General features: G+C 36.6%; 1 protein-coding gene and 1 long non-coding RNA gene across 2 annotated transcripts; both read right to left on the reverse strand.

Annotated features, from left to right (window-relative positions):
• Positions 1 to 1,616: 1,616 nt before the first annotated feature.
• On the reverse strand, positions 1,617 to 3,029 carry LOC113337739. Its single transcript, XR_003354408.1, has 3 exons — positions 2,969 to 3,029; positions 2,695 to 2,761; positions 1,617 to 1,792 (listed from the first exon to the last, which is right to left on the reverse strand). It is a non-coding gene; the product is annotated as an uncharacterized LOC113337739 (long non-coding RNA).
• Positions 3,030 to 4,184: 1,155 nt separating this feature from the next.
• Positions 4,185 to 5,780, reverse strand: LOC113337742. Its single transcript, XM_026583339.1, has 3 exons — positions 5,535 to 5,780; positions 5,103 to 5,206; positions 4,185 to 4,570 (listed from the first exon to the last, which is right to left on the reverse strand). The coding sequence occupies exons 1-3, from the start codon at positions 5,669 to 5,671 to the stop codon at positions 4,473 to 4,475; spliced, it is 339 nt and encodes a 112-aa protein (XP_026439124.1). The 5' UTR covers positions 5,672 to 5,780; the 3' UTR covers positions 4,185 to 4,472.
• Between the last annotated feature and the right edge of the window lie 7,519 nt (positions 5,781 to 13,299).

The raw sequence follows: 13,299 nt of genomic DNA on the forward strand, positions 1-13,299 counted from the left end.
GATGATAAGTTTATACTCTATTATGGGAAGAAGGAATGGTGTAGTGATAAATGAGACAAGAGAAGAAAATGGTCAAGCTAAGGAGTCAAATAAGAATGATTGGGTTTTTATCAATGAAGATGAAAATTGTCTTCCTATGGAAACGGCAGAAAGTGTGCTTGATATGAAAAAGGAAGCTAATACTGGTCTCATTTCTGGTGAAACATTAATGAGTAATGGTGCTTCTAGCTCTGGTTCTGGGGAAGAAGGGAATATCAAAGACATGACAACTGAGATGGTCAAAACTAGTGCTAGTACTGACAGCTCTGCTCCAATGGAAAAGCCCTCAATTGTGAGGTATATTTTGAACACTACTTCTGGAATTTAGTTATTCTGATTTCAAATTTCTACTATATAATTAGCATCATAATATTCATGTCTGTTAGCTTTATTGCAGTAGATACCTTTAATTTGAAAAACTTGTTTTTGACGGTGCTCTCTTATATATGTTTGTTTATTAAAAATATCATCATTAATCACTTTCCATATTATGAAAAAGATTTTATTTTGTATATGGTCATGGAAAAAAAAGACTTTGAGTATGACTTCAAGTTTTTTTCTTGGAATCTTCAGGGTATTAGATCCACTTTAAAACAAGATCACCTTCATTTCCTCAATAAATCTCATAATCTGGATACGATATTTCTTTCTGAAACTAAAGTGAGCATGATTATAGTTGAAAAAGTGTTTAAAAGGTTAAAAATTAAAGATTGGTTTATAATGCCCTCAATAGGCAAGTCTGAAGGGTTTGCAATTGCTTGGAATCAGGGAGTTTCTGCTAAACTCATATCTTTTAAGAAGAATGTTTTTCATTTTCAAGTCATTAAGAATAGCATGCATTTCCTTATAACCTTTATTTATGGTGCTTTAGATAATAATCTTAGAAATGAGCAATGGGACTTCATCACTAGTGTTAGTTCTGTTAGATTTCCTTGGGCCATTATAGGAGACATGAATTTTATTCTTCACAAAGATGATAAGGAATGAGGAAATAGTGCTTCAACTAGTAGTTTTTCTTATGTCTATAATTGCATCCAAACTCTAGGATTAGTTGATCTTAATTTCACTGGTCTTCCTTTTACTTGGACTAATAGAAGGACAGGTAGCCATCATATACAGGAGAGAATCGACATAGTCCTAGTTAACCATAAATGGTTAGAGTTCTTCTCAAACTCTTGTAATAAGCATCTTAATAGAGTTGTTTCTGACCATGCACCAATCCTGTTAGAAACTTTACCAAATAAGTAAAAATGCTGGAAACCTTATAGATATATGACATGTTGGATGGAACATAAAAATTATAAACATGTGTAACTAAAGATCTTCTTTTTGCAAGTAATCTTGTAGGTATAGCTCCTGCTTAATTCTGCCACTTGTACGTAATGCATCCTTGTATTTAGATTTATATTACTAAAATAAGATGGAATAGAGAGAATGATTTTAAGACCCACTTTTTCATAGTAATGGTCGATATTAACGAAGAAAAAAATTGAAATCTCACTGACATGGGAGGTAATCATGATGGTTTCGTTTTTGATCAATAGTCCAAATACTTGAATTAGCTCCTTTGTCCCCATTTAGGATTAGATATACCTTACTTGCGTCTAAGGGAAATACATCTTCCCGGAGAAGTAAAGTTACAGACTACTGTAGAGAATACTGTAGAGAACACTGTAGCTCTCCCCCTAGTCTCGAATCCGAGCAATTGACCTGAGATGGCCTCCACTAAGCAATAGCTCCAACAACTCTCTCCCTGAAAAACAAGGGAAACAAGCACCAGATAGTAAGGTTTAATAATAAATTCCTCATACTGAACAAGATTTTGTAAAAGAAATTAGATCCAGAACTCTTAATGACTGAAAAACAAAATTTTCCCAGATTATACTAAGGGTAAGGTTAACGAACTTGAATTGGAAAACAACCAGACTGATCAGCGAAAACTAAACCACGAAAGAAATTTTTAAAGCAGATCTGAAAAAACAGTAAAAACAAAAGACTCTAAACTAGAAAAGTAAAGGGCAAAGAAGATTAGACAGAAGGGGAAATCAAAAACAATCCAGAAAAGGTTTGAGTCCGATTAGAATTAAAGGATTCAAAAAACCAATTGAAAGAATCAGAAAAAATTCGAAGACAGGGTCGAGAAATTTTGAGACTGAGTTGACTCAATTTTATCGCCGATCCTCAGAACCCAATTTCCCCCTAGTTCCTTTTCAATCAATTGTGTATAAATTTGCTAACTTTCTATTTTCTTAAGGCCTTTCTTAACAATAGAATATTGTACAAATTTTAGAACCATCTGACCATAATCTTTTTTTCTTCGGGTCAACCAAAAACACATCAAGAACAAAAATTTGTAATAGCCATCATCGGCATTACTAATGCAAATAGTAATCACAGTCGCACGACCAAAAAGTCAAGTTCGGATCATTCAAAATTTAATATTTCAAGCATGGAAATTTTAACATCTCTAAATTTTAAAAAGAATAAATTGATCAAACCTGCCCAATTAATTCATAAGCCAAACTTTCCAAGGACATGCAATATGGTATCTTTATCAACTTCTAGAAGTTAACCGATCAATGATAATTTAATAGTAAAATTGTAGACTTTAATCCTACAAAATCACATAAAATTCAGAATGACACGGATGAATACCAATGACAAAAGTCGTGAATTCACCACTTGCTCATTCCTCTATTCAGTTGATCATCATCATTTTTCCCTGCAAACGAAAGCAATAAATAAATTAAACCCAATCATATCTTTTTGAGGCGTCTGATCCTGCTTTAAACATTCGCTTTTGGATATCCAAACCTAAGGAGTACCTAAATCCAAAATCCAATACAGACTTTTTATGTTTCCAACCGGGAGTACTGTTTTAAGCTATATAATGGAGTAACAAAATTTAATTCATTCGACAAAATCATACCAGGTACAGTGTATAAGAACGAAGTAGGCTACATACAGGATGCAGCTAAACCTTTTGTTTTGTGTCATCATTTGCAGCTGACTGCAGTTTTAACTGGTCCTTTAGACATTTCCTCAAACACCATCTGTACGTGAAATCGATAACACAACCATAAGCCCTGCAAGACATTCAATTCTAAGAAAACCATGTCTACTAACAACATTCATCGATTATAACCAATGACATAGCTCTCACTTGCTGTATATTTCACGGCAACGATTATAACCAAATTCGAATCCAAAACGAACCCTTCTCATTAGTCTTGTTAGAATTCAGAATCGCCATCAATAAACTCCATTGGTCGCTGATTTCAATCGGCATCAAATCCGGCTCTCAAATCCACACAGAAATTCCAGGTCTCTTCTTTGTTTTCTCGGCCTCAAAACCACTGCCAAGTACTCAAATTTATTTTTTCAAGCTCAGTAAGGGAGACCAAACTAACGGATGTGTTGTCTACCTAACTGGCGTTACTAACGTCCAGTTAAGTATTTGGTGTAAACCAAGTGTAAGTAATTAGTAAAGTGTAAATCCACACATAAGTATTGTACACCTATATTTTTTCTAACAGTGTTACAAACGCCCAGTTAAATAAGGGTGTAAACAGAAAGTAATTAATGTTTCGACCAATAGAGTATCGACAAGTCACCTCACCAAATTTACTAATGCCCAAAGCTTTTATCTAATTTAATTTGAAGGGGTGTCAAACTCACCGTGCGACGTGAGAGCTCATGTGACTTAGCATTTTAAAAGAGTGGAGATTACCACAATTTTGTAAAAGCAACTTCTGCCCAGGTTCAGCAAACAAGTCCTTTTAGTGTGTACTTCTGCTTCTCTTTGAGATTTTACCATTTGAAACATACTACACATGCAGGCTGGAACTATCTTTGGCATCAAAATTTGCTTTGCCTTAATCCAGCAGGATAAATATAGAGCATCAAAAATCATGTGTACTTCTACTTCTCTTTGCATCAAAAGTCAAGTAAATATACTTTTATTAATAAAGAGCATCTTTCCTATCAAAAAAAGAAGTGCAAGCTTGACAAACACACAGGGAAGAAGATATGGCTGGTTGCAAAGTGTTTGCAATATGCATAGTAGTATGGAACTTAATTTTTCTAGGGTTCCCACTTCTCTATCTTAAGTGTTCCAAACACACCAAAATTATTACTCCCGTCTGTAGGAAGTATCATGCAGACCATACACAATGACTAGTTCATTATAAATATAAAATACTTTGTAGAAGTTGAAAGGGGTCTTTCTAGAGAGATTCACATAAATATTTATCTTACGATGGTCCAGAGAGACATGACATTCCTCTCATTTCTATTCGACCAACAGACCAACAGACATGACATGACATTCCTCTCACAAAGAGTTTCTCCCAAGAGGCTGCTCGAGCAGCACCTAATGTTGTTGGATCTGATGCTTTCTTCTTTTTCTCTTCTCTCTCTCTAGCTTTATTTTCTTACACTGGGCAGTTTGTGCGTTCCTTCGGAATTCGGATTCTCGCTTTTTCGTGCCAGCGCGCAATACCTTCTGGATGCAGGACGCATGCTTGTTTTACTGTTGCAGTAAAAATCATATACCAGTAAGAACCTGAAACACCAGGGGTAATCTTGCAAAGTATGCGAGGAAATAATTCGAGCATTCACCACTGCTCGGCTTCACTTGATGAGTGGACATTCTTTATGCCACATACAACCAAGAAAGGGGTGGGGGTTTGGCTAGGTTATATAAGCAAGACTCCACATTTTGCAAAAGAAACTCAAACTAGTTCTGGTGGATGATGCCCAAGCAGTGGTGAACAAAAAAAAAATGCCTAATTTTCGGGAAAGAAGTGATGCTTTATTCCAAGACATTCAGAAATTTATTCACCCAATCCCTAAAGCATATTTTAGTGTTAATCCGATTTCCAGAAACTGTAATTTGGTGGTAGCTAGGGTGGCAAGAACCATGTTTTGGAGGGATAGATGCAACTTTTCTTCAATCTGGACATTGCAATATGCCAGGGCAGCAGACCATAGCATGCGCAAAACTATTGATTTCTAATACTTTTCCAGACATCCAAATTTAGAAAGCAAGGAACTGGGCATACCTGAGCCATTTGTGACATTTGAAGTTATGTCACATGTACACAGATCTCCAATCACATTATGGTACACTTTCACCTTGACCTTTTCATACACACTGGGACCTAAGCTACAAAAATATAAGAAGAAATTCAAAACAGTACCTTGAGAAAACAAATGTGGTATAATAAAATTAACAGAATAAGATAGCATTTCAGATAAATAATCTGAGTCGTTAGATCAGAAAAGTATAGTATTTCACTATTTCAGGTAATCAACTCTGATGACCAAAGAAAGAACCACCTAAATCCTTTGATTGGAGATAATTAAGACAATTAAAAGACCTAGATAGGCCACTAAGGACTCTCAAATAACTTGATAACCATGATTCTAATAACACTAATTATAAAATCTTAAACAGTATAGAGAAAGAGAGTTAGTTACTACAGTTAACTTACGCAATCTCAATCTTTTCGTGCCTTATAATTTCATACTCTCCAAACATTGTTATCTGATCTTTTTTCTCCGCTTCTCCTCCGTCAACGGGTTTGCTACCACCACCAACCAAGATCTGATTTTCTTCTTCATTAATCATGATGGCCGCTTTTCATGACGAACAAATGATTTTGGTATCCGGCTGCCTCTCTATAAGTTAGGGTTTTTACTTTACCGATTCTATCTATCCTTCTTAAATAGGAGGCGGTTTGAGATGAGAAACAAGTAGATGGATCGGGTTTTTATTAGTCCAGCTCCGCTCTCGGCAACACCTACGGCCCCCAACCACTACAAATTTACATTATTTTTTTTTAACAAGAAAAATTAATCATCATTAACGAAAAGTAGTTTACAAATATTGGATGGAAGCCTGGCGACAAGTTGGGTTCCAATTCCTTTCTGGATAACAACATCTATCCTACGAAAAAGGAAATCTCCAACAACAACATTTTCATCATTACTAGCCATGTAATTTCGCAGCCTCTTCAGGAAATCCATTGTATCACTCCCTGGCCCCCCAAGGTAGTGAAGGCAAGAACACCAAACCCCATCCTCTGACTTGTACATTTTTACTTTTTTCTATAGAAATTAAAGTATTAATTTTTAAATAATAATATATAGAAAAATGTTATACAAAGCTTTTGTTGGTAACCTAGCAACAAGCTGAGCTCCAACACCCTTCTGAATAGCAATGCCTAATCTATGAAAAATAAAACTACTAAAGCCACTACTAGCGTCATTGCTAACTAAACAATTCTTCAAACGCTTGAAAAAAACACAAAGTATTCTTCATCAAGCTCCCTTAAAGTAGAAAAGGCTAAGAAACCCAGACCATAACCGTGTGAAACGCATTTATCCAAGTATTTAGCACCTTTGCGGGAAACAACACTAGAAATAGTTTTTCCTGGGACGAAAGAGCGAACACCTTCACCAGTGAAGGGAGAAACACCTGTAACGTCCATACAAACGTCTTGACCATTCTCCCAGTTGAGAACAAGAATATTTGCAGGCCTCAAATCTCTGTCATCATCTGTCAGAAAGCCAAGTGTAACTTCCTTGCGCGCAGGCACACCAACTTTGTAGCAAATGTCAGCAACAATATCACGAACAAAATCATGTCGAAACTTAGTCCCAACATCTTTAGCACAATGAAGCGCGCGTGATCCCCAAAGATATCCATAGATATGTTACAACTTGGGCACAAACTATTCTCAACAAATAGTGGAATACCAAGTCGATAGCAAAGCACATCTCTGAATTTTCTTGGTCCAAGACACTGATTAAGTCCACTAATATGAATAACTAATAAATAATCTTGTGCATGCTTGACTCGATTACACTGCCACAAAACAGAGTCTCTTACAGACATTGTAAATTGGTCTGGGATTTGCTTCTTAACCGCATCAAAATAAGTGACTGCCAGGGAACGCATGGAAAGGGGGGCAATATCATCGACGCAGTAAGTAGAAGGAAGTTCACATACTTGGATAAAGTTATGAAGAGCCAACTGATAAGCAGAGCCTTTATCTGCTGAGAATAAATTACCAAGGATCACCTTTTCCACTAAAGCAGTCTGTTTCTGAGAAACGAGATAACAGTAGGTACGGGTATCAGTCATGGTATAAATTCCAAGTCCGCCATCTTTGATAGATAAGGTAGCTAATATCTGTTGTAAAGGACCAAAACCCGCACCATCACCAGTGATTAAGAGTCTCAAATACTTAAGCAAATGATCATCGAAAAGATCATCGGCTGGTTGCAGGGCTGTAGGATTGGTAGTGCGCATTGAAAAATATAAACGAGACACACCAGTGCAATTGCGAAGTAATAACATCTCACTTTGAGGATCCTTGAGTTTTTTTATTGCAGACATTAGCTGAACAGTCTTGTGCACCCTGCTCAACATCATGTCACTAAAAAAGTCCAAATCCAAACTCACTGGTCCACCCAAAATTTTAACACCGCTAGAAGGTCTACCAATGTCTGGAGGAAAAACACCATCAGTTGTGCTTTTGGGATCAAAAGAAGGCCAAAAGACTTTCGTTTTATTTATATTAAGGTGTAAACCCCTGCTTGGTCCTTTGGTTTCTATTATGTTCAAAGCCTTAGCTACCTTCAAAGTATCACCAACAATAGTTCCATCATCAAGGTACCAGGCGTGCAAATCAAGGTTGCAGCGGGAAGCAATAGTCTTCACCAGGGGGTGAAGTGTCAACGCAAATAACAAGTGACCGAGAGGGTTACCTTGCTGGACACCAAGTGCAGAAGACAAAATATATTGGTCATAATAGAGTTTAGCCGGTCGTGAGTAACAAAAATCTACCAGCGATAAATACCTGGACAGTGAAGGCGAACTTCTTTGATGAGATGAGATATGCTCACTATGTTGAAGGCATTGGAAAAGTCAATGAGAAACATTGACATTTTGTTCGAGTGACCTTTCATCTCCAATAAGTGATTTACAGCATGTAAAATGCTTTCACCCCCAGTAGGCACACCAACCCCGAATTGGTAGTCACCTAAATAGGAAGCCATGTCCTTTCCCACCGAAAAAGCAGCCACTTTAGAAACCAATCTGCGCCAAACAGTGCCAACTGCAATGGGCCTCAGACCGCCTCCAGGCTTAAGTAAGGGTGTCAATGGAGCACTAACAATGAACTCTCCTAAAATCTCGGGGCATTTACCGGCCAACCAAAGATTGAAAACCCCTGAAATCGAAGAGAGTAAGTCATACGCTACAGCTGTTGCATCCCCACTCAACATATCCACTAAATGTTGGTCCCGTTGTCCATCACGTCCATACGAAGTGCCTTTCGGGAAGCTTTTGATAGCAGCCGAAACTTCCCTGGAATCCACTGTCACGGATTCGGCTATAACATCACCAACAGGAACCTCGGGAGGAAAAGCAGGTGGATGTTTGTCCAGCAATTCTAAGTATATCTTCTCACTGCACGGAGCAACCCTAGAAGAAGATAACACTCGTATAGCAGCAGCAAAATGGACGCAACCTATCTTCCTCCGACACGCAGTCAGATTGGCTATTCCCTTTTTCTTTGAATCTGTCTCCTTAGACTTCATTTGAACCGGCTATTGTAAAAAGTTGTTCACACGGACAAGGAAACCGTTGGGCTCCTTCCAAACCGAGAGAGCCTTGTTAATTGCCGCAACTTGCATACGCTTTCTGTTACCAGAATTAGCTTCAATTTCACTCCGTGGTTTGAACAAAGTCAGAGTACAAATGGGAAGAAGTAAGAGTTGAAGCCAAGCTGAAAGATTAGATGGGTTCACTAAAATTCTGTCAAGGCAAGCCTTCAAAGTACGCGAAAATGCAAGTCTGCACTGGTGAGGTATACATGTTATTGTTGTAAATTGTCTTTGGAATACAACATCTACTAATTCGGTGGATAAAACTCCTACATCATCACTACCACCTTCCCCAGAAACATCACAAACTTCACTCGTAAAATCCGAACACACATCACTTACCTCATCTGATTTAACTAAACCGTGAATGAGAAATCATGCACCTGCACCGTTGGAAGGACCTACGACAACATCACCATGCATAACCCCATCACAACCTTTACACGGCTTCTTCCAAGCATGTAGATTCATGCATCTACTACACAGCCACATACGCAAACAGCTGAGGGTTTTCTCCCAGGCATGGTAAACAATCGAATTGCTGGCAATCAGATCTCTGCGAATGATTATGCTCTCCTCAGAGAATAGGTGTTTGTCATGAAGATGTCTCGGAATGGAAGCTTTGGCATAACCTCTGTTATTGATCCCGTCCTGACAGCCATCGAAGCCCTTGAAAAGACAATGGAAAAAGCCATTATCTGGTACGTCTTCTGTGGAGGGAGTAGAAGAAGACAAGGAAAGCTGGGAAGAAGGTGTTGCAGGCAACAGGGTGCGAGAATATGACCTAGTCTACCTAGACATGTCAGCACCTTAAAAACAAAAAAACCCCAGACTGAAAAACCCGAACCCTAAAAAAGAAGAGAAGAGAATCCAAAAACAACGAGTAAAGGGATTGAAAACGAAATCAAAACTGGAAAATCGTGGCAAGGAGAACAAATCAAAAGCAGAAACCAAAGAAAAAAGTACAAAAATCATGATGAATCTGGAGAATGGATCTGGCAGTAAACCGCCAGAGAAAATCGCCGGAGCATCGTGAACAATATTTTAATAATATCCGGATAATGAATCTGGTAGTAAAAAGTGCAAAGTATTAATAATATTTTAATTTTTATTTACTACATATTCTCTATATAAAAATAGAGTATTTCGAGCACATTCATTTATCGGAGCTTCTGGTTAATTCTGACCCCACCATATTTTATTTTTGGTAATATAAATCTCAGAGTATTGGCAAAAATATATCAACAAATCGTTTTCAATATATTTAATCCTAATTCAGGAATTAAAATTAAAATTACAAATAAAAGCTGAACGGGCCCCTAGCTCAGCTGGTCATCCCCGTTCCCCAAAGTTTCATACGCTCCAGGAGGTCCCAAGTTCGAGCCCCCAATGACGTAATATTGCAGGAATTAACATGGACGGTAGAGTTAGCTTTCCCCCCTTGTAACACAATCTCATCCCCCCTACCACTTTGGATCCCTTGGATAGGTTACCCATGAGGCTCGCTGGTAGGTTAGAACGGCAACCTGTTCAATTTATGTAGTAGTGCTTTGTTGCAGCTTAGCTTGTTAGGCTTCCAACTAGTTAATGTAATACTCTTTATGTGATACAATATATCAAAATTATATCGATAAAAAAATTATAAAAAATAACTCAATGTCCAATATCCGTTACAATTTACATAGCTAAACTATTTCTAATAATAAATTTCCAATCTTCTAATAATAAATTAACCCTATCAATTACAATTTCGTTCAAATTGAAGAAAAACATGATCGATTTAAAGTTCCATTACAATTTTAAAAATCTTAGATCAATTTATAATTGTTGGAAATCAAAATACATGTTTGTTGAAGGATCGATTCTTCCTCTTTTGCAAATAAATAAATTATAAATTATGTCCAATAATCAAAGTGCAAGATCGTTAGTACAAAATCGGAGGCATCCGAAAAGAACATTAAGAACCATAAAGAAAAAAATAGGCGACAAGAATAAATGATCTTTTATATTAATATTGTTCATTCCATAATTAAGGGTTTTTGAGGTTTTTTTGTGAAATATACAAAAAAATAATAATAAATTTACTCCAAACATAGCTATATTGGCCAGAAAATATTATTTTATATTTTCTTAAAAAAAATATCCAAAATAAGATTTGTTATGCTTAATTTTTTTTATTCCGTAAAAAATGAAGAAACTATAGATATTTTTCAATATTTAGTACTCTTCATATAATTCCATAAAATGAAGTATCGTGTGAATAAATACATAACATCTTTTGGATAAGAAATAAATATGCCTATCCAAAAAAAAAAAATATGTGATCTTAATCGACGCAGCGAAAAAAGATATTGTGGAATCACAAACGATGAGATGAAGATGTTTGTGGTCACTTTTTATCTTGCCTATCGGAGATAGAAATCTCAAGTCAATTATTACAATTGTACGCGTACGATAGAAACAACAAGATCAGATCACATAACTACAAGAAAAGTAGTATCGTTCTGGCTTCACAATCCCAATGAAGTCTTTCAGTCGTTAACCCGGTTTGAGAAAAGAAAACCAGAGGTTAAAGGAGAATCGACTCTAGCATAGCACAATTAGTATCACACAAAATGTGTGGGGATTAGTTTTCCCAGTTGCTAGAGTTCTCCTTTATATAGTCTTTCAAATCAGGGTTTGCAATCAATGTTAGCTTAGTAACAAAGCATTCAATATTCACCGTTAGATGAAAACCTGATTAGATTCAAGCTAATATTTATCGACCGTTAGATCGAAAACTTAGCTTGTCATACACAAATGAAATGCACGTTCCTGGGCTTGTGTAACCGTACCCAAACTTGTACATTAGTTGGTTCAACAATATTTAACCAAATGGTTAGCCATATGATCACTTTCATATCAACCATATTCTTCTTCACCATAACTGTTCAAATTACTCAAATGAACTAGTTAGAGAGTTGTTCAATTGATTAGATCTTATGTAACTTCACAAGATACAATCGAAGCAAAAACGATTTGATTCACTCGAATCGGTTCATGAACTTTATAGCCACGATTTTCAAAAGCATTCCTTAATCAATAAAGATGAGTTCAAGAACAACCGTGTTTAGATATAACCTACTCAAGTTCGCGGACTGGGTTCGCGGACTTAAGTTCCCGGATGGAGTTCACAAACTCCGGCAGAAATTCTCAGGTTTGAGAACTTTTCCAGTTCGCAGACTGAGCTTGATGAGTGATTTTTCAAACTCCAGTTGATATTCTCGGATGAGAACTTCCGCTAGTTCGCGGACTGAGTTCGCAAACTGTGTAAACAATTCCGGTTCTCTTGATCAACAAAGTTCGCAAACTTTGGTTCAAGAAATAGGACTTATACATATATGTGTTTCCACAACAATGATTATATCCATCAATTGTTATACAATCTAAACTCTCATTTCAATCATTGAAACATTCTCAGAGGACGTTATATAGTTGTTATTCACAAACTATTTTTCGTCAGAGCAATTTTCAAAGTGATTGAAACATAACATGACTTTCGTCACTAGGTAAAGATGAACTTGGCTAAAGCAAAATATTTACCAACATATTTCGAGAAATAGATAGGCGAAGTAAACTCGGCTCGAAATACCAAATCTGTATAATCTAAGTCTATATAGCAAAACGACTTTTGTCTCAAGATAGGAGATAGAGTAGATAGACTTTTGAGTTATATATAAGTTCAAGTCTCCACATAAATTTTAGTCGATGAAGATCCACCGTTTCCTTGAGTATTCCTTCGTCTTGTATGATGATTGCCATGGAGTTCTTGAGCTCAACTACACTTTCTATCCTAGTCCGAGACCTTAGCTTTAGTAGACTAGAAATAAAGAATCATAGTTTTGATCACTAACATTGACAAGCATGCTTGAGATAGCAACACATGCGAGTTCGACCGAGCAATTCTCTAACAATCTCCTCCTTTGTCAATTTTAGTGGCAAAACTATTAATACATATGGAATACAAAAAAGATAAATACATTTTTGAAGCTCCTATTCCACATGCCTAATTTTCAACATTACTTGAAATCTTCGTTACTCCCAAGTACTCCAATGATCCCAAAGGTTGTAAGTTTAGCATCATCGTTGTTGAAAATCCGTAGCTATAACAACAAGAAAACAAGAGTTCTCAATCATTGTTATACAGTGTCATAGTATCATTACACAGCGTCAAAGTTCAATTGTATCACAACTTTAACAACAATAATATGGTGATATGTTACTCCCCCTTAGTCAATACTCCATCTCACATGGAAACCACTCCCCCTTACATAGTGATCTGAAAACCATATGTATTTGTAGTGTGAACTACATATTAATTCTCCCCCTTTTTGTCAATAAAATTGGTAAAGGTACAAGAACGGGATCCTAATGAAATTTCCAAAAGAGACATTTCATGACCAAAAGAAAGTATATACCAACTTGTTATTTAGATGCAATCATAAAGCCGAAGCTAAATGCATTCATCAAGGAGTTTAAAGATACAAGATAACTCCTAAAATATTCCACAGCCGCACTCCCCACAAAGATTTGGCAATTAAGCAC

Source organism: Papaver somniferum, unplaced genomic scaffold (assembly GCF_003573695.1).
Source record: "Papaver somniferum cultivar HN1 unplaced genomic scaffold, ASM357369v1 unplaced-scaffold_177, whole genome shotgun sequence".
In the NCBI taxonomy this organism is placed as follows: domain Eukaryota; kingdom Viridiplantae; phylum Streptophyta; class Magnoliopsida; order Ranunculales; family Papaveraceae; genus Papaver; species Papaver somniferum.

Coding starts and splice junctions, on each gene's coding strand:
- LOC113337742 (XM_026583339.1), bottom strand. CDS start 5,671: ATGATTAATGAAGAAGAAAATCAGATCTTGGTTGGTGGTGGTAGCAAA. Junction 5,207..5,534: donor CACGAAAAGATTGAGATTGC/GTAAGTTAACTG, acceptor ATATTTTTGTAG/CTTAGGTCCCAGTGTGTATG. Junction 4,571..5,102: donor AAATGTCACAAATGGCTCAG/GTATGCCCAGTT, acceptor TTACTGCAACAG/TAAAACAAGCATGCGTCCTG.